We start from the raw sequence: 22,696 nt of genomic DNA on the forward strand, positions 1-22,696 counted from the left end.
ATCACCAAGAACAAATTCATTTGAGCTAAGTTAGAGAAAACCACTGGTATTGTGGTTGACATTAAATAACACAGATATAAAAGTGAGGTAATATGTTGAGACGGTGCAACGAACTGGATTCTGGTGTCCGCAATTAGTCAGCATCACCTCTGAGAGTTTCCAAAATAGTCAAAAAAATGTTTCCCACATGATGGGCTGATGTTTTTTATTACCGGTGACTATTGTACTTGAACCATGATAAGATATGATTTTAAGAAGATTAATAAGGTTACATATCATATGATCTACCACTCTAGAATCAAGAATGCACAAGTTAAAATTGGTGGATGGCTGTCCGCTAGGGTGCATACTAGCACCTATTGTCCAATAATCACATGCATTTGTATTCGGTGACTAGGGTACATTCGATATATTATGATATAAGTTCATATGGCTGAAGGCAGTAGAGAGTGCATCGTGACTGTGGAATCCCACTGAAGATGGCGCTTAAGCTCTCTAAGATGAGCATTGGATGCATATAATGTTCGGACTCGTAGGTCACGGGCTTCGAGGGGTCAAACCAGCAAGTGTATGAAATCTAGGCGAGATGGGCACAATAGGCAGATGATATGTAGGCACATACAGCCAATAATAATTAAAACTAGTCTTCCCACATTTGCCACACATTTAGCAAGAGACTCGAAGGAATGAGAAGTCCTACTTGACCGTAACCATTACCTCAACTTCTTCCTTTACTGGCATCAGGAGGATGTGTAGCACTATCAACAAGTAGAACATCATGGCACAACCTAGTATCATCATTCTTATTGGTAGTTGATGTTACCAAAAATGGCCTCATGTCTAGTAACATGGACCTGAGCTCATCAAATGTAGATCGTGGGACACAGACCCATGTACACAGTTACAAACATGCCATACACATGACCTAACCTGCGAACTGTCTTCATGCATATCTCCTCATTAGATACCTCTACTCCTATGGTAGCATGCTGGTCAGTGATGGATTTGAACTAATTGAGATAATCCAACACGCTAGAATTGCCTTTTTTGAGATCAATAAACTCCCTTTTCGAGTGATAAATTTTGAAAGTTGAAATTTGTTCAAGCCACCAATGTAAAAATTAACCAAAGCTCTCTAGTTAATAGATCAGTGGGTACCTGAAGTAGAAGTTCATGCAATAAGTGGTTGTACCATATGCAACAAGTGATGATCATTCTTCTTCCAAGTAATATATGCTAGATTCTTGACCATAACTTGAAGGGATTGCCAATCTTTTTCTCTCCCCAAGGCACAAATTTCATAGGTGTTGGTAGAGATCTGTTGAGGTGCCCCATCAAGTCAAATTTGCTTAACTTGTCAGTAAGGAAGAAAGCATCTAAAGAAGAATTCACAATATATAAGGCCACAGAATACAATGAAACTATAAGGAAGAAACAAAGAAAGACAAGATAAAACTAGATTAGAACCACAATCACCTATATCATTCAAGGTATTTTCTTGGCGAGGGTTTTTCTGAGAGCGATTTTCAAAAGTTGGTTTCTCGGGAAAATCTTGAGATTTTTAAAATATTGAAAAAAATATAAATAATAAGAGAAAACATAAGGAAATAATACTCTTCCATGGTTTTTCTTGCAAAAACATAAATAAACACGCTTTAAAAGGTTTTAAAATATAAAAAAGAAAAAAATGGAAAATATGTGCTTAAAATATAAAAAGTGAGTTTTTTCCAAAAATATCATGATATTTATCATGCCAAGATCACAATATTTTTATGTTGGATATATTTTGCAAATATCACGATATTTTGATATTGGTGATATTTTGAAAATATCGCGATATATTGCTGATAATATCGGCTGACTTGATATCACTGATATTATCATGATATTTTCAAAATATTGGCGATATCGATGGCATTGATTAGAACTATTAAGATCTTGCACAAAACTTGATGTTGGACTTTCATGATGTCACCAGGATGACATCATCCAAGTAGAAAAAGAAACATATGCATTTTATTGAGGAAAATAAAGAAACTATCTGTAGAATGACTGCGGTGCATGGATTGGCTAATGGGACATGTTGCTAATATTAGCAATATATGCCCTTCTATTTTTTTTTTTTGAAAGAGGCAATTTAGATCGGCTACGCTACTGCATCAGGTCTAATAATCTCTAATGAGAACTTCCTTTCGTTTCCTTTTTGTTTAACTTTTCCTTTTTTTTAGGGAACAAGCATGATCCAGAATGGAAATTAAAGGATGATCAAAACAAAGGAAAAAATTAAGAATTTAAGATGACAAAAAACCAAGAAGTTCGGCCTAAGAAAATTTAAAAAAAGGAAGAAACAATTAAACTAGAAGAATGAATAAAATAAGGTTATGAGATGATTTTTTTTTTTGGGAAGAACACAAATTTGAAGAAAATATGGAAGAAAGAACAAACTTAGAAGAAGCAAATAAAGGAAGCTATATTAACTTGATTAGGATCTTATCCTTGCCTCACTCTAATACCATATAATTTTTTTTTGTCTTGGGAATCATGCCTTTCTGCTAAATACAATAACAGCAAAAGTGATGGAGAGAGAAAGAATACATTAGAAAAAAGGGACAACCCGATAGTCATTACGGTTCACATCCCATAGTCTTTATATAAACTTATAAGATAGATTACATCTTTACCCTTTTACATCAAACATTGTTACACATTAGCTATGCACCCTGTTATAATTGGATAGACATTCTCACCCTCACAAACAAATACACAAACATACATGTACGGGCTATCCTTAACATGAGGCCTGTGACCTACCAATTCAGAAACATTTATGCACCATCCCTGAGGTCTTATGGACCATCTTCAGTAGACCCAAGATTATGATGTACTTTGTACTTCAACCATTTGAATCTAGTTTAAGGCATGTTAGTGGCAAATATCCACCAGTTTCAGCTCATGGATTCTTGACTGGAGAGCATCACATTATGTGATGATCGATTCCTGGTAAGCTTCTCAATATTTACCTTATCATGGTTAAAGTAGAATAGATACAGGTGATAGAAAGCATCGCCCCATTACTCATATTAGAACTGCCATTTTCCCTAGTTCTTCGAGAATACTTTACTTTTCTGACACCTTTTTAGTTCCTGTACTTTCAGCATAATTTCATTTTTTGTTTCTTGGTTATCTAACCAAACTAAGTCTTCCATCTCTTTTCTCCGTCTTCTATTTATGTGAAGGATCTTCACATGAAATGGATGTTCATTAAGAAAAGCATATGCAAAATCTTTATGTTGTGAACGAAGTTTAACCATCCAATTACCATATCAGTCATTCAGTTCCTTGCTTTTATCCAGTTCGTAATAAAGATGTTGAGTTGCAGATAGATTAGCTCATTGCAATTCTGGTTTTCTTCATGTTTTATATAATAAGAATCTTATTGCCTTGAATAAGATTCCTCATGTTTCTTTTTCTTGTTCAAGTTGTCGTATACCCATGAACTCTCTTTTGAACAATCTAATAAAAGAACTTCGTTTCTTTTTGTACCGGTCAATATTGATCTTTGGGGTCTAAAATCTATGTTATCTCGATCAAAAACTCATTATATATTATCTTTTCTGATGATTATAGGAAATATGACTAGATATTCTTTCTCAAAAGTAACTTATTTGTTATTTTTTCAACATTTCAAATCATATATCAAAACTCAATTGTTCCACATGATTCTTACATCGAGGAGTAATGGAAGTGGTGAATAGACATTGGGGTATTCACAAGTTATATGATAATGCATTTCCATGCAAACACCTTCATGAAGAGGTTTGTATCAAGGTTGTATGTATCGTATCATAATCCGTATTGTTCGGGCTCAAAATAAGATACATATCATAAAAAATCATAAAATTTGGAAAAAAAAACTTAAAAAACAAAAAAATCAGAAAAATCAGAAAAATCAGAAAAAATTAGCAAAATTCTAAAAAAACATAACACACAAAAACAATTATGAAATGCACAAAATGTAACCATAAAATCACATGTGAAGCATTTATGTCTCTATGAGCTACGTAACACATCATCAATCATCAAATCTCACAAGAACAATGCAAAATAGTAATATCTTCAATTAAGAATATGCCATAAGATTCATCAAAAAGCAAAAAAACCAAGTTTATGAATACTTAACAGTTACAAATTACAATACATAACCAAGTTCTTAAGAAGTATACCATCAATAATCATTATCATCATTATCTTCTTGTTCTTCATCTTCATCTTCTTTTTCTGCTCCTTCGACATTCAAATCATTGCCAATATACGTGAGGTATTCATCATCTATGTCTTGAGCTCCCTCCACGTTTATCCATTGAATGTCTTCTTCATTTAGGAAGTTTGCTTCTTCTTGAACCCATTCATCTAATACATCGAAGTTCTCTAAACTGGTGTTATAAGTATCATACCGTATCGTATGATACAATACGATACATATGGTTACTTTTGGGTTTTGCTATACGATACACACTCATATCACGATACGAGTGTGTATCGTACCCGTATCAGGTGTATTTTATGATACACCTCTATATCGTGCCATATCGTACGATACAGGGTGTATAATACGATACACCTTCAATGCACTTTAAAAAGGCCGAAAATTATTTTTTTCATTTTGGGTTTTAAATACCTTTTAAGAGCCAATTTCATTTGTCTAGAGGCCATTAGAAGTGCATTTTTACCGTTTTTTCATCCCAAAGAAGTGGGTTAAGGTAAAAAAGTGTATTTCCACCATTTTTTCACTGAAGAAAATGGGTTAAGGTAAAAAATCTTTATTATGAGTAAAATTACAAAGCTACTCACCAATTTTTTTTTTTTGCCTCAGGGAGTGCTGCCCCCTTACAACCCCTCACCAACAAAGATGGCATCAAATGTTTCGACATGACAATGGGGGCACTCAAGTAATGAGTGGAAACCAATTGAAAATCAAGTGCAATTGTTGCCATAATAATTTTTGTTTATGTAATATGAAAGTATGAGTCTTGTGGCATATTCTTAATTGCAAGATATTTAATATTTTGCATTGTTCTTGTGAGGTAATTGATGTTTGATGATGTCTTATACAACTCATAGAGACAAAAATGCTTCATATGTGATTTTATGATTGTATTTTGTGCAATTCATCATTGTTTCATGTGATATAAAATTTTTTAGAATGTTTGTTAATTTTTTGGATATTTGGAATTCTTTTATTAAAATTTACGATACATTTACGATATGATATGATAAGGTATTACTTTGGGCCTAACTGATACAGGTAATGATACGATACTTACAACCTTGCTCCAAACTGATGGGATCAAACGGTTCTTTGTGCCTCTTTGATAACAACTTTTGTATTTGCCTAAAAAGATAACATGAAAATTTAAAATTAGTTGAGTTTTGCATGCATAAAAAATATTAAATAACACATGAATATGATAAATAAACTTTATAATTTTAAAATTACTTTTGCCTCAATCATAGGTTGTAGCGAGCGTACATGAGGTCATTGAGCCTTTTGTGCTCTAATCCATTTTTTCGCTTTGTATGAATATGCTCAAAGACACTCTAATTTCTTTTGTATCCACTTGCACTGCATGTTGCTAAAAATAATGTATCGTAACTAGGATTTTTAGTTCAACTTTTTATTTTTAGTTTGGTTTGTATTGAACTAGTCAAAGCATTGACTAGTCAATGTTAGTTTTGGATCATGGATCCGACCCACACCACATTCCAAGGATTCACCTTGAGATGCGTGGGCGGTGGCATATTGTAATTTATTTTTATTACTTGTGTAATGTTATACTTTGTACAATACATATAAATAGTAATAGAAAAGGGAAAACCCTATTGCCGCCGGCTCCCCTCTTCTCTCTTTACCTCACCTTTGTCTCTTGCAGGTTGATCTTTCTCACATGGTATCAAAGCATAGGCGCGAAAATCAATCATCTAGAAGACTTATAAGGACCAGCACGTGCTTCTAAAGGACGTAGGATTTATTTCTGTCTCTTTTCCTTAATCAGATTTATTTCTTTCTCTTTTCCTTAATCCTTTTTCACGTCATTCTAGTTTCTCTTTCGGTTCTTTTTCATTTTCAATATTTTTCTGGTACGCACGTCTTAATATTCTGTTCCAGTCTGCCGAATCTTTGTTTTTCTCCCCAAAAAATATTTCTGTTCAACATTTTCTGGTTCGCACGTCACTACTCCTCTGTGTGACAAAGGCACTGATATTATTTTCAGCACACAGCATTGCTGTTTTTCTCTCAATACACTGTCAGTACAGTCGGCACTCTATTTTGGTATCATTCCATTCCTATTTCCTATCTGTTATTACATCTCATTCTTCATATAATCCATGGATTCCAAGTTGAACCCTAGTTTTCTTACTCACCTCATGACCCACAAGTTATCCCATGATAACTACTTACTTTGGAAGCGTCAGATTGTGCCTTTTATTCGCAGTCATGGTCTTTATGGGCATCTAGATGGGCGATCACCCGCCCCACCTACACATATCGTGCAAGAGATAACAGGTGAATATGGGAAGGTGAGTCAACTTCGAACCACCAATCCTGCTTATGATATATGGGTACAACGGGATTAGACATTAGTTGCTTACATAACTTCTACACTTTCTGATCGTGTTTTACAAACTATTTCTGATGATCAATCTGCTGCCGAGTTGTGGAATGGACTAGCTCATTCCTTTTCTCAGGTTTCCGAATCTCGGGCTTTGCAACTCAAATGGCAATTCCAATCCATGCGAAAAAGAAACAAATCTATTACAGAGTTCATGGGGGATGTCAGGGTGATTACAGATCAGTTAGCTACCATTGGAAGTTCTGTATCTGATAAGGATATGGTACAACAGGTATTAGGTAGCCTTGGACCTGAATATCGCATATTTTGCACGACACTCCAGGTTGTCTCAGTTCTTCCATGTTTTGATGATCTTCAATCTAAGCTTTTGCAATATGAGGTCAGTTTAAATCAGGAACACGCGTCAGATGATGCTCATCCTGTGATGATGGCACATACGCCTATTTAAACATGAGTCTTATTTACTCCTCCTCGTCCCAATGGAACACCTATGAACAAAGGAGGATTACTACCTACACCAGGTGGAGGAGGTAGTGGCTCAAGCAGTGTATCACGAGGGGGACGTGTTCCTACTTGTTTTCTATGCAATAAGCGGGGACATGTTAAAGAAAATTGCTGGTACAATCCTCAGAACCAGAACAAAACAGGGAGGCCAGATAGTAGGCCAGGGCAGAAGGCAATTCAGACGTTTGCACGCACTCCTCAGGGACAGGTTCTTCCACAAGACGTACAAAATATCCTTATGACTACTTTCAATCAGATGAATTTGCGCCAAAATGATGAAGGTATATGGTATATTGATTCAGGGGCAGCAACACATGTTATTTCTGATGCAGGTAAATTTTCTCACTTGACTCCTTACACTGGAAATGACACTATAGTCATAGGAGATGGATCTCACCACCCCATCTCTCACACTGGAAATGTCTCCCTTTCTTTTCCTGAATCTCAATTACCCTTGTCAAATGTCTTACTCACACCTGCTATTCAAAAGAATATTCTATCTGTGTCAAAATTAGTTGATGAAACCAATTCTTCCGTTGAATTTACTCTTTCTTCTGTTTATCTTAAGGATCTTCACACCAAGAAGACACTCGCTAAAGGTGAACGGCGCGAGAACATGTACGTCTTTGAAGAATCTCATGTGCCTTTGAAGACGTCGTCTTCCGTAGCCGTGGCTTCTTCAGCTTCTTCCTTTCCAACATTTTTGAGTCGATCTACAGATCATAGTTCTTCATCTAGAGTCTTGAAACTTAATAAGCCAAACTTATGGCATCTTCGTTTGGGTCATTGTAGTCAAGTTTTTCTTGACAAGTTGTCTCCTAAAGGTTTAATACCCGCAGTCAGTTTAGAGTCAAAATGTCCAAGTTGTCACTTATGCAAAAGTCATGTACTTCCTTTTCATAGTATCAATAAAAGAGCAACAAAGCCTTTTGAGATTATATGCTCAGATGTTTGGGGTCCTGCGCCCATTGCCTCTCTTTCTGGATCTCGATACTATGTACTCTTTCTTGACTCTTACACTCGATTTAGTTGGATTTACTTCATGAAAAACAAACATGAAGTTTTCAAGTTGTTCAAACAGTTCCATGCACTAGTCCAAAACCAATTCAATACCAATATTGTATATTTCCAGTGTGATGGGTGGGGGAATACATATCCCATGATTTTAGTGAATATTTGAAGGAGCATGGCATCACACGTAACATTTCTTGCCCTCATACCCCTCAACAAAATGGAGTAGCTGAGAGAAAACACAAGCATATTGTTGAGACAACCTTGAGCATGATGCACACTGTGGGTATTCCTTTCTCTCTTTGGACAGAGGCTTTCCATACAGTTGTTTACGTTATCAACAGGTTGCCCATGACCATCCTCGAAGATAATTCTCCGTATTTTGTTCTTTATAATTGTCATCCATCATATGAAGAACTACATCCTTTTGGTTGCGTATGTTATGTTCATATTGATCATTCATTGAGAAATAAGTTTCAAGACAAAGCTGTGCAGTGCATGTTTCTTGGGTATGCAGATGGCTATAAGGGATACATGTGTTATGATGCTCATACAGGCAAAATTCGGGTATCTAGAAATGTTGTTTTTGATGATGAAAATTTTGACACTCTGAGTTCATCTTCCACAGATACACAACACAGTTATGGTCCTTGGCTCAGTGACTCACTTTTATATGATTCGTTGCCTTATGAGGATTCATCTTTATTGACAGACAATGAACCTTATACTTTCGATGTGGAACCGCATATGGAAGACATTCCTCCTACAACAACATCCTCACGTTTTTCTGGCCTTGTTTATTCTCGTAGAGCTCATCCAGTCAATGATGAGACTCTTCTACGACGTTCCACTCGGATTAGACATCCTATAGATCGCTGGGTAAGTTATAACAATTTCTCTTTGGATTTTCAAACATTTCTAACTAGAGTGTCCAAAGAAACAGAACCTTCCTCCTTTCATGAGGCTGTACATTCCCGTGTCTGGGTAGAGGCGATGAATGAGGAAATGGAAGCATTGCATGAATGCAATACATGGGAGATTGTACCAAGGCCAGATAACAAGAATGTTGTAGGATCCAAATGGGTGTACAAGATCAAGCACAAACCGGATGGCAGTGTTGAGCGCTATAAGGCTCGTCTGGTTGCACGAGGCTTCACACAGCAGTATGGGCAGGACTACGATGAAACGTTCAGCCCAGTAGTAAAATTGGGCACCGTTAGGATTATCATTGCATTGGCGTTACAACATGGATGGTCACTTAGTCAACTTGATGTTAAAAATGCATTTCTGCATGGTGAACTAAAGGAAGAAGTTTACATGGAGCAGCCACCTGGTTATAGCATGCATGATTCATCCAATTGGGTATGTAAACTTCGACGCTCTCTTTATGGCTTGAAACAAGCTTCTCGATCTTGGTTTGAAAGTTTTTCCACGGAGATCCAGCATCATGGGTTCACTAAAAGTGTTCTAGACCATTCATTGTTCATATTCAAAAGTGATTCAGCTATTGTTTGGGTGCTTATATATGTTGATGACATCATTATCACCGGGAGTGATGAGGTTCACATATCTTGGGTTAAGTCTATGTTGATGGCTAAATTCAAGATGAAAGACTTGGGTCCCTTGCGATATTTTTTGGGTGTGGAAGTTGATAGTCGACATAAGACTATTACATTGAGCCAACATAAGTATACTATTGATATTTTACTTGCTACAGGGATGGAGAATTGTAAACCAATTAGCACACCTTGTCTTCTAAATCATAAGCTAAGTGCTAAAGAAGGCACTACTTATCATGATCCTACTTTGTATCGTCGAGTTGTAGGGATGTTACAATACCTAACATTGACTAGGCCTGACATAGCATACTCTGTCAATCAGGCTTCACAGTTTATGCATGCTCCTACAGATGTACATATGGAAGGAGTGAAAAGGATCCTTCGATATTTAAAGGGTACGATTGGAGATGGCTTGATGTATACCAAGGACACAACTTATACGTCAGGACATCGACTATTCACTTACACAGACGCGGACTGGGCTGGTGATCCTGACGAGCGCAGATCAGTTTCGGGGTATTGCATTCTTATCGGCAATAATATTGTAACATAGAGTAGCAAGAAGCAAAAGGCAGCGGCGCGATCTAGTACTGAAGCAGAGTATCGTGCAATGGCAGCAGGAACAGTCGATGTTACATGGGTGAGACATCTACTGCAAGAATTACAAGAACCGATCTCGTCCTCTATGCTTCTTTGCGATAATCAGAGTGCTATTAATATTGCCTTCAATCCCATCCTTCATTGTCGCACGAAGCATATCGAGATCGATCAACACTTTGCTAGACAAAAGGTGGAAGAAAAAGAAATTGAACCTGCATATGTTCGGTCAGATATGCAAGTTGCTAACATTTTTACCAAGGGATTATCCACTCATCAGTTTTGGGCACTCAAAGACAAGTTGAGCATGATCAAAGACCATACTCAACTTGAGGGAGGCTGTTAGTTTTGGATCATGGATCCGATCCACACCACATTCCAAGGATTCACCTCGGGATGCGTGGGCGGTGGCATATTGTAATTTATTTTTATTACTTGTGTAATGTTATACTTTGTACAATACATATAAATAGTAATAGAAAAGGGAAACCCTATTGCCGCCGACTCCCCTCTTCTTTCTTTACCTCACCTTTGTCTCTTACAGGTTGATCTTTCTCACAGTCAATACAATAGAGAGTTGTTGGGAGCCCAATGACTCTCTCTTCCTACCTTCCTTTTTGTGTATAAATATGGGGCATTGCCCACTCATTGCATGTTTTTTTGTGTGGATTACAATAATTAAAAATATTATTTTTCCTCTTGTTCTTGAAACCCATTTAGTGGGTATTTGTGTATGAACCCTTCTTGTGGTTCTTTTGAGTGTTCATTTTGGTATTTTTAGTGGAATTCTTTGAGTGTCCATTGTTGGTAATCTAGTGAACATCCTTGAAGGAGCTTGTGTTCTTACACGTTTGATTTAGGATGCGTATAGCAAAAGCTCTTAGGTTTGGAACATTACTTCCAAACCTAGTCAATCACATGTCTAAAGAAAACAAGATAACATTAATAAGACAATAACTAATATAAGTCGTGCAGTCATACAAAATATTATAACTAAATAACATTATGTTTTAAAATTAAAATAGACAAATAAATTGCTTGGGCGCATCGTGGTACATTTTTTGCATTATTGCAGGTCTCTCCATATCATACAATGCATTGTCGTAAATTTTCATTTCCTTATGTATCTTATATTGAATTCCATAATCAGGGTTTAACCTTTCAATGCAATCCAAGAGACCCTTGTTGACTTCCCTATCTATCTTAAATGTGGGGGAGTATCTAAATATAGAATTTAAATAATACGCTGCAACATGAAGAGGTTGATGAAGCTACCTAGTCCACCTATGGTCAATGATGTTCCATATAGGCAAATACAATTTTTTATTTTCATTTAAATTATCTCTAATGACCTCTTTTGCCTTATCCATGGCCTCATAGAGATAACCCATAGCTGGTCTGTCTTCGCTGTCAACCAATCGAAACACCTTCACTAATGGTATACTGATTCTCAACAACTTAATGAATCCCAAAATTACTTCTAAATACAATATCTACAATTTCTCTTGGCTTTCTTTTTTGAGAATGGGGATATGCATTCCACTCATCTAAAGAAAACATCTTTTTAAGTGTACTTCTATTCTTTACAAGACTGCATTGTCAAAAATTTCGTAGCAAATCTCGTAAGTACTCTATGAATCAACTCAACATTGTTGGTATACTTCCTCATTAAGTTCAAAACTCATGCATGATTATAAATAAATTTTGTAATTTCTTGGCAGCATTCAACTGTATGTCATATTTCATCCATGTTGTCAATGTCCTTAAGCATGAAGTCTATGCAATAGGCAGCATACGGGGTCCAAAATAATGACCCATAATTTTCTACGAGTTCTTTACCTGCTGCCCTATAATTCTTTGCATTATCAGTAATGAACAATACAATATTTTGAGGTTGAACCTCTTCCACAACCTGTTAAAAACCCTCAACAATACATCTGTTGTCTTGGGCGTATGAGACAAATCAATTGATTTTAAAAACATGGTTCCTTTAGTATAATAGACAAGAGAATTTATCAAAGTCCTTGACTTTCTATGTGTCTACCCATTTTCCATGATGCTACACCTAGTGTCTCTTCATGATTGCATCATCTCATCACAATAAGCCTTCACTTCATTCGCATTGGCATTTAAAATCTTGTCTCTGAAAGCATGATATGAAGGCATCTTGTATCCAACCTCAATACTAGTTATGTGTTACGAACCACACCTTAGATTCATCCCGTCAGATCCAGATCCACCCCAGGCCCCACTGCTCACCCGGAGTTCTGCCCAGTTGGGACTTGTGTAGATGAGAAAGAGAAGTCCCATTCACAACATGACTATCTCTGGGTGGGATGTCCCTCTCTGGAGTCCCATCTAGTGAGGGACTGTGTACAACTTATCTTAGTCTTTTTGTTCTATAAATACATGTGTAGAGTTTCTTATTTTTTTAATGAGATTTTTGAGAGTTTTTTCTCTTAGTTTCATTCAAGGTTCTGTGTCGTTTTGAGGGAAGGCTCTCTTTCCTCATGCGTGCATCCTCCGCATGCACCCGCCAGCTAGTTGGGGACGTGTTACCTCCTTTGAGTCGTGCCCCCATCCTCTATCTCGCCTCCATTTGCCAACCGACATCTCTCTCTCTCTCTCTTTTCCTGCATTTTTCGTGCATGTGTCCTTGCCTAGGACATGCCCCTCCTCTCATAGTTTATGTGACCATGTCACCTACCCTGTGACACGGCCATACTGTGCAATATGACCCCCTTCATACTAAATCGACTGTAGCATTTCCTCCAATGCATGACACACCCCATGTCTTGACTTGCCTCGTTCTTGCTGCCTCCGCAATAGGCCACACGCCTGCTGCCTTCCTACAACATGTTCATTCATCGATCTCGCTCGTGCCCTAATCTACGTACCTGGACTTGTACGACCGAACCCCTTGGAGTTCGTGTCATGACATTATGGCATCTGCCATGGCTTGAAAATGAAATGAATTTTCCGCATTAAGAGGAATGCATGCATCATAAAACCATCTCCCAACCACGACATTCGCCTGCTTGATTAAATGTTGATGAGTCATAGCAGTACGAATGTCGGGTTACGCCCTATGGGTGACTCCTATGAGGAAAAAAGCTCCTAATAGAGCATCTAGCTCTACCTCCTCTCGAAGAACTCCCTCCTACTCTTCTTTTTGTGCCTGCGACACTACTAGTACCGGCCACGCATTTTCCCTTCATTGCAGAACTTCTTCTGAAGCTACGCTAAAGGTTGTAGGATCAAAAGTAGGGAGCTCATCTTCGTCCTCCTAGGGCTGCGCATACCCCATTTCTACCTCATTCATCTCTTTTTCTTATCATTTTTCTCTCAAACCAGTAAGTAATTGTTGTCATTTGCCATTTCACAACATTCGACAGAGTCCTTGACGTGCAAGCTGCAATATTTAGATGTATCTCAGCCAAATGATGCTTTAATCGAGTGATACCACCTGAAATAATAGTATGACAATAGTTGCACTCGATTTTCAACCAGATTTCACTCATTATTTGAGTGCTCCATTGCCATGCTGGATCATTTGATGCCATCTTCCCCCAAAAATGCTCAATACAAAGCAAAAAAAAGGTTTTTTTACCTTAACCTACTTCTTTGACTAAAAAAATGGTAGAAATGCACTTGATGAAATCACAAAAGCCCTCTCCCTTACACATGGATCGGCCCCCAAATTGTTGTCACGAGTCCTAGGATGCATGGATATCTCTCTAATGACCTCTACATAAATGAGGAAGTCAGCCCTTAAGAGGTCTTTAAAACCCAAAAATGAAAAAATTACTTTTCAACTCTTTGTAAGTGTGTCACACCTGTATCATACGATACACCCCATATCGTATGGTACGGTATGATACGATACGGGCCTGAATCATACAATTCATACAATACGCACTCGTATATCATTTTTCTTTATAGTTATGATATGTATCATACAATACGGTACGATACAAACAACCTTGGTTTATATGGAGCAGAGTTACCAGAAGTGCCTAGGTAAAAGGGAAAGCGCGCTTCGGAAGTGCGAAACATCGCACTTTCGAAGCGTGCAGGGAAGCGCCACTTTTAAATGGGAAGCACACTTCCCTTTAATGGGAAACACGCTTCCCTTTAATGGGAAGCACGCTTTCCCCGCGCTTCTCTAATTTTTTTCAATTTTTTTGTATTTTTTATTTTTATTTTTTTCGCTTCCCCCTCGCTTCCTAGGTCGCTTCCGGTTCACTTCCTAGGTCGCTTCCGAGACGATTCCCGACTCGCTCCTAAGTGGTCCCACGCTTCCCGTTTACTAAAATTTTGAAAGTGCCTCGCTTCCCGCTTCTCGTATCGCTTCCCGCTCCCACTTCCTCAACCGACAACCATGGTATGGAGCATCCATCAGGTTACCCTGAAGTAGATCCATGCAATACTGTTCTTAAACTAATAGTCTTAAAAACATCAGGTTATCAAACAGTGCATGGGTAAGAACCATGGAAAGTTTAGTCTTAAAAAACTAATAGTTGGCAACGGGCAATAATTTGGTGAACAAATCTGCAACTTGATTCTTACTAAAGATAAAAAGGGTTTGTTTTATTTGTCTTCCACCTTCTCATGAGCAAAGTGTTGATGACATGTTTAGAGATGGAAATCTCATGTAGTTTTTAGGTTATACCTTTTATGGCTTTTATATTTGTCATTGCTACCAACAAGCTTATTATGGAGGGATTGATCCACGTGAACATAATGTGTGCTTCTTAACACCCGCAAAATATGTTAATCTTGGTGTTTGCTATAAAATATAATTCAGGCGCTTCTTCTTAAAGGCATTGGAGGCATACATGGTTGTTGAAGGTTTTTCTCCCTAAATCCATTATAAGCCTTGACCTCTTCTTCATAGTATGGGTGGTCCCTATGATATGTAAGCTTTCTTTCAGCAACACCATTTTTTTATGACGTAGAGGGCAAGACATCTCATGTAGAAAGTCATTATTGTGCAATTAATTAGTTAGCTATAGATATGTATTCACCACTCTCATCACTTCATGATAAGGATCTTAAAAGAGAATTGAGCTTCAACATAAGATTTAAACATTTGGGAAAGTGGAAACACTTGGTCTTTGTGATTAAGGGCTCGTTTGTTCCATGCAACTTTCATGGGAAAGTGCTGAGCTGGCAATCTTTTTCTTTTCCACCATGAATGAAACAAACATCAAATCATTATGGTGGGAAAGTTCCATGCTGGCACAAATGGGCCCCATTTTTTCACACCACTGACCACTTTTTATGTGTAAATCCTTTCATACCTCCTCCCTTATGAAAGCTTTCTCATGGGAAGGTTGAGCTGGCTGGATTTTTTAGAAATTTGTGCCCCTTCCCATGAAAGGGAATGAGACAAACAGACCCTAAGTAAAAAATCCAAGTGTATTGGTTGAAATAATCCACAAAAAATGAGGTATAGGTAACAACACAGTTGAAGCTGTACCCTACATATCTAAATGGATTAGCTCAAAAGAAAACAAAGCTCTTTGGTTAGATATTCCGAATGGCAACTCATGACTCTTTGTGTGCATGACAACTAAAACATGAAAAACTACTTCCTTGACCCTTATTCAAGAATGAAGTCCTTAAAACTATATGGTAAAGCATGATTTATACACACAAGTAAAACATGAAAAACTACTTCCTTGGGCCTTACATGAAATGTTAAGAAAACTACAGTTGCTACGACCTAGACTTTTATGCCAATCAACTCTATCTTTTTATTATGAATATTAATGCTGTAAATTGACAAAGGAGATACACTTTCATTACTTGTTTGAGCTTCAGAGAAAAGGAGATGCAAGAATTACTTCACACCTGGTTATGAAAGAAGCCAAATTACATTGTATACTTGGAACAGAAAAGTTGTCAAACAAATACAGAGTACCAAAGGGAGTTTGAATAAGACAGTTCCTAGATTGGGTACTGGGTAATTTTTTCTATCGCCAATGTATCAAAGAGAGTTTGAAGAAGGGTAGTTCCTACATGGGTAATGTGTAATGTTTTCCATCGCCAATGTACCACGATAAGTCATTAAATTAAGAAACTTACTAGAGTCTTCTTGACATGTGCTACCCTTGAATCCAAATACTATGCTCTAAATGAAAATGGTTGGCTTGTGCTCCCAAAGATTGGATACCTAAACCAACTTCCTGAGGATTTGGCTGTACTTCAAATTGACTATAAGATATACTCAGAGCATCCACATCATGGGACAACCCAACTTGTGAAGCTGCAAATGGAATGAGTAGGCCTAGCAATTGATGGAGCGTACAGAGGTTCTCTAAAAGCTGGAGTAGAAGGATGAAACCTACTGTACTTGCAGGAGCAGAAGGCTTATATGTCGGTACATGTCTCCATAACAATTAGAACTAAAGTGCTCATGCTTCCTACATATCTGACATGTGATACTACCACGTTAGAAAGATGATATTGAAGGAATAAGCCATCCTCCATATCCACGATGAAGCCTCGCCCTTTACTCAATCTCTTAGCTCTACCACCTCCAGGAGATGTTCCCAAAACACTAGCAGCAACTGCCTTCCTGGGTTAAAATAGCCTCAACCTCAAGAAGCATCAAGCATAGTTCATCAAATGAAGTCACATGGCAACAAACATATTATATTCAGCTCCCCAAACCCTTCACAGTTTGCATGCACGTCTTCATATGCTATATGATTACAAGTAGCTGCTAGTTGGTTAGCTCTGTACTTGATTTGATTCAATTATTGCAAGATATCTAGACCTTTGCTTAAGATTTCCAAACCTCCTTTTAAGATGATAGGTCATAGGGTGAAAATCTGCTCAAACCAATCATGTAAAACATTCCAAAGCTCTCAAGCAGAAATACCAGTAGGAATATCAAGTAATACCTCACACAAAAGAGTTTTTGTAATAAAATTGCTAACAGTCAAATCATTCTTGCAACAAGTCACATTCGAGGTTCTTGATTTGACCCCTTTTACTACCTCAGCTTCTTTGCCTTTTTTCCTGAGGCGCAAAAAAAAACACAGTAGGAATCACCTTAGACCCATCAAGGCACCCCATTAGATCATGACCGCAGAGAAACAAAATAATCTATCTTTTTCATGTTATAATATTGAAAGAGTCAAGTTTTTCGGTGACCAACTAGCTAAGAAATGTTGAATTAATTGGAGAGGGCATCGGTAAAGGATTAGAAACCATGATGATGGTGCAACAAATAAAAAAACTGATAAGGACTGAAATAGTAGGTAAGCCCTAGTAGCGTACCTTTTTCCTTTCTTTGATAAAGAAGGATGAAAATTAAAGTCAAGGAAAACAAAATATAAACAAGCAGCTGAGGAGCTGATTGATGAAGAATAAGAGGGACTAAGATGATTAGACTAAAAAATCAAGGATCTGATGCTGATGTCAGCAACTTGTTGCTGCAATATTATGATGATGTCACTAGGGAAAAATCAATAGAGAAGAAAAGGGGCCAATCTGACAGTTCCAATTAACCCCTCTCAGGTTGTGCATAGCTTTGAATTCTGGACAATTTGTGTTTGAATATCAGCGATTGACCTTATTTTTTAGGACATTATGATTTCTTTGTTGTCTCTTATTCTGACTAGCTGGATTTGACTATTCGAGCAGATGCCAGATGGTATCTTTGCAGAAACCCATTGAGTCATTGCTATCATAATATGATGGTGCTCTTCATTCTTGGATTTTGAGTAATTGCAATCATATCTGTCTCCTATTTCTGTTTCTGTTTTCTTTTTTGAATTTTCAACCATGGAGTTTCTTGTTTGCTAACATTACATTGGTTGCTAAACAAAAATGCTAGCATGCTAATGGCAACACCCCTTGTATGTATGTGCTGACTGTTTTCTATGTGCATTATGTGGAACCAAATCACTCAACTTCTTGCTGAAGATAACAATTATGAGAACAAATGCAATTAAAATTTTCACACATCTCTCTCTTTGCTTGTTTATATGTTGAGGAGTTTTATGTTAAGCATTTAAATTAGTAATGCATTAGTGCCTTAACTTAAATCCCCATTTGCATGGAGGTTTCTTTTAAGACATTGATTTTCTGTTAAATATGCATCTTTTTTTATGTCATATATTTTGTGAAATATGCATCTTTTTGAAGAACATGAGTTTCTTCTTGTTTTGTATGTCAAGAACTAAATCAAGTTTTGTTGAAAGTCCAGAGAATTATTGCAAGACAACGAGTTCCTTAGTATTTTTTCTTGTTGATCTTCTGTTCACTAGTTGTTGATCAGTCATTTGCTTGTAGGGTACCAAGGTGGTGTACAAGCACTATGCAACTCTCTACTTTGTCTTTATTTTTGATAGCTGTGAAAATGAGCTGGCTATGCTCGATTTGATACAAGGTGCTTCAATAACCATTTCTCATTTTAGTGGTGCTCTGTATTGTTGCAGATACTTTGCTGCTTTCATCTCCCTATTGTAGATATGAGGCTTGAAATTTAGCAGGACAATTTCATAAAAGAAAATTTACATATCAATTTTCCATTATAAGGGCATGTTTGCTTTGGTCACAGGTGGGAACAAACATTCACAGCTGAGAAAGTAGAAGCTGTGTTTGTTGGTCACAAGCTCAATCTTGTGACCAACTTTCACAAGATTCCAGGCAAAAACAATCACAGAGAGCAATCACAATTACAACTTGTACTTCTGTTGTTTATTAAGATTTTCTTTCCTCATCTTTTTACTGAAATTGGTGTAATGGACCTCACATGTCCAATGTCTATGTTAGGAATCCCACAACAATGTCAAATTATGAGAATTGCCACCTTCATGCACTATGCAACTCTCTACTTTGTCTTTATCGTGTTCTAAGTCCAATAAGATTTAAAATCCTTTAACTAATTTCAGCGCGCCACAGCAAGGATGTGTTATAGGTTTGTTGTAAAAAAACAGAATAAAAGATTGTAGAGTTATTTCCACTCCTATATTCATCTATTTCCTTTCCTAAGTTGGGGTACAAGTGCTTTGATCCTATCTCTAGGGCAAGTTTCTTCAAAGAGAACTCTTATCTTTCTTCAAAAAAACCTAGTCAATGTAGGTTAAGAGGAGATGAGTGGAGAGTTTGTCATCTTTTTAATGGATGGTTCCTTTAGAAGCTAATGGAAATAGAAAAAACCATGTAGAAGAATCTACAATCCCAAGAAATGGCAATAAACAATTGTCATTCATGTACAAAGGAATGAACTAAAATAATTAAGACATGTTAAAAGGGAAAGAGAAGTGTTTACACCAGATATTCCAACCTCCACTACTAAATGGTCATCAGATTCAAGTCCACCAACTAAAAAGTACTTCAAATCAGTAGATCAAACAAATTTTGATGCTAAATATAAAATAAAATCACTTCAATTCAGGTATAAACTTCAATGATCTTGACTTGCCCAGTGTAATTTGTAAGAAAAAGGTTTATATAGTGCCCATCTTCTGTCATTTTGTTTCTTACCACTTTGTGTCTAAATGATATTGCCATTTGTGGTCCATTTTTATTCCTAAAACTGTGACTGAAGCAATGACTAATCCAAGATGGAAAGAGTCAATGGCAAATAAAACTATGGAGAGAGAGAGAGCCTTCCCTCATGGAGTTAAGGAAGGATTTACTTGACTCCCGTTCTTGGCTTTTCATCCAAGAGGAAGATAAGATGTGTAACCTTAATATAGACATTTATTGGTTATAACAATATCCAAGAGCATGGTTTTAAAGGTTTCACTATAATTATTCTTGATTGGGAAGTTGCATATTCGTGGGAACACAAAACAGAAAAAAGAGAAGAATTTATTTGTATGGTAAAGAATTTGTCCATATCAGTTATTCCGCAAGAAGAAAAAGGGGTTCTGTAGAATTCCAAGTATTTAGTTTTATCTATAAGATGGAGAGGCTTACTTCACATTTGGAACTGCACAAACGGGGTTATTTATCTTAGAAGAGTCTACGGAAAATGTTGGGGAAACATCAATGATTGTTGGTTATTTCTCAAAGAAAAATTGAGTGCGTTATAGGAAATTAATTGGTCAATTGGGCATTCAGGAACCAAAGACTGGTTAATTTGGAAATTCCTTTAAATTATTTGGTTCATTAGATCTAGAAATTGATGGAGATGTAAATCATAGGATAAAGGTTGGGTGGATGAAATGGAAAAGTGCTACTGGAGTGCTGTGCGATCGTAGAATGCCATTGCGGTTGAAGGGAAAGTTTTATAGGACGACTATTAGACCCGCTTTACTATATGGTACGGAATGTTGGGCTGCCAAGAGACATCATATTCAAAAAATGAGTGTAGCTGAGATGCGGATGCTTAGATGGATGTGTGGAAATACAATAAAAGATAAGATTCGGAACGAAGAGATACGTAAGAAGGTAGGTGTTGCACCCATTGAAAATAAGATGCGAGAGAATCGTTTACGGTGGTTTGGACATATTCGGCGAAGGCCTAATGATGCTCCAGTTAGAAGGTTGGAGAAATGGGAAAATATATTAGTTAAAAGAGGTCGGGGTAGGCCTAGGAAGACTTGGATGGAGATGATAGGAAAGGATATGAATGCTTTGAACCTCACCGAGGACATGGCGTTGGATAGAAATGATTGGAGGAAAAGGATTCATGTGGAAGACCCAAAATGAATTTCTTTTTTGGTTCATATCGCTGACCCCAATTGTTTTGGGATGAAGGCGTAGTTGTTGTTGTTGTTGTTGTTGTTGTCTCATTTTCAGAAATTCATGGAATAATGGACATGTATACATATTTTTCTTGCAATGCAAAAATCAACTGTTGTAAATGCATTGATTTTTTTGACTAAAAAAAATTCATTTTTTTTTACTTATAAAAAATGATCCAAGGACGATTTCCACTAAATTGACCGTGTTGAGTACATCTAGGAGGTTAGGTTGAGTCAAAATGACAAGTATCATGAGATTCAGACTACATTTTAGGTACATTCAAATGTATTAAATATTATACAATTTATGTGTGTATAAAAGATAGATATTATGTTGATCATGGCCATTGTAATGTTGAAATATATACTAATGCAATTAGGGTGGTTCTATAAAATAAACCTCTACCGTAGGATATTGTGTACTTGTTTGAGATAATCTAGTTTCTTGCAGAAGCAAGAAACTGAAAAAGTGGATCTTGGACAAATGTCGAGTCCATGTATAAGTTATAGTGCATGGAACTTGTGAAAGGGTCTTTGGTTAAGATCCATTCTTAGTAAATTGAGTATAAGGGCAAAGCTTTCCTTGATTGTACTAGTGACAAATAATAGTGCAGCCATTTTGATAGATTTTGATTCAGTTTTCCATGAGAAGCCCATGAATATAGATATAAATTTTTGCCACTTTATACATGAAAATCTTATTGGTTATGTTGTTTGACAGTACATACCTATGGTATCAAAATTAATTATCCAACACTTTTTCAAAGGCCTTGTAAAGATCGAGGCTCTTAATGATTACTGACAAGTTTATTATTTTTGACAATTTTTTAGGACTGTTAAGTGACACTTTCAGGATCAATCTTGTCTTTTATGTTGATTCCATATGCATTGTGTTTTACCTCTTAATTTTATAAATATTGTATTGGTGATGAATGACAATCTCTCTCTCCATGGTTGGATTTTTCAACGAGTCATCTCACCACTCAGCCAAGTCATTTTGGATAGAGCCCCACAACCACCCTGCCTTATGTGGCCCACTTTTGAAAGCTACGGACATACCCGTGCGCCAACGAGGTGTGGTCTAGAGTCTTCAACTCAACACCTTCCCTACCACCCCGCTGGCCACGCGGGCGACCCCCGTGGTGGTATCAAATTATTAGAAGTAGAAAGATGATATGGTTTATATGTCAACTATGATGTCTTCACTTAGTCAGTGTCATAAATTTTTTATAGAATTTTTGATGTTGAATTTAGCTAAATATTACAAATTTGTTTTTTTAATCTTTATGACTGGTTTATGACATTAAGCAATTTAATTTTTATACTATGAATTAAACAAAAAAATTTTGACTTGCAAGACGGACCGAGTTGCTTGTGGCCAATCCGAAATCAAGAATGCCAACCATCTCTCTCTGTAATGATCCCAACTAATTCTCGTAAAAATAGTGATTTTTTTTTTAAACAATTGCGGAAAGAAACCCAAGGATTCGGCGGAGTATCACAGATTTAATATACCAAACCACAACCAGACTAGGCATTGAATCGAAGAATAATAACTCAAACTTTATTAATCAATGAATAAGTGTCAAATAAACCAAGATAGTAAAATCGTCTATCACAAAGAGCCATCCTGTCAGATAACCCATAATTAGTCACACAAGACTCGCAGTCTTTAGTCAGC

General features: G+C 36.8%; 1 protein-coding gene across 4 annotated transcripts in view; it reads left to right on the plus strand.

The window, feature by feature from the left end:
* LOC149812032 (Clathrin adaptor complex small chain family protein) overlaps positions 1 to 22,696 on the plus strand; it is a 66,588-nt gene that overhangs the window by 38,177 nt on the left and 5,715 nt on the right. For 3 of the 4 annotated variants that reach the window (XM_089993440.1, XM_089993439.1, XM_089993441.1), the window contains exon 5: positions 18,611 to 18,707. In XM_089993440.1, coding sequence (XP_089849566.1) covers positions 18,611 to 18,707 — 97 coding nt within the window. Of the gene's footprint in view, positions 1 to 4,873; positions 4,950 to 18,610; positions 18,708 to 22,696 lie in introns of all 4 variants that reach the window. The other variant, XM_089993442.1, reaches the window with a different exon arrangement.

Source organism: Nuphar pumila, chromosome 17 (genome assembly GCF_984573655.1).
Source record: "Nuphar pumila chromosome 17, dmNupPumi1.hap1.1, whole genome shotgun sequence".
Taxonomy (NCBI): domain Eukaryota; kingdom Viridiplantae; phylum Streptophyta; class Magnoliopsida; order Nymphaeales; family Nymphaeaceae; genus Nuphar; species Nuphar pumila.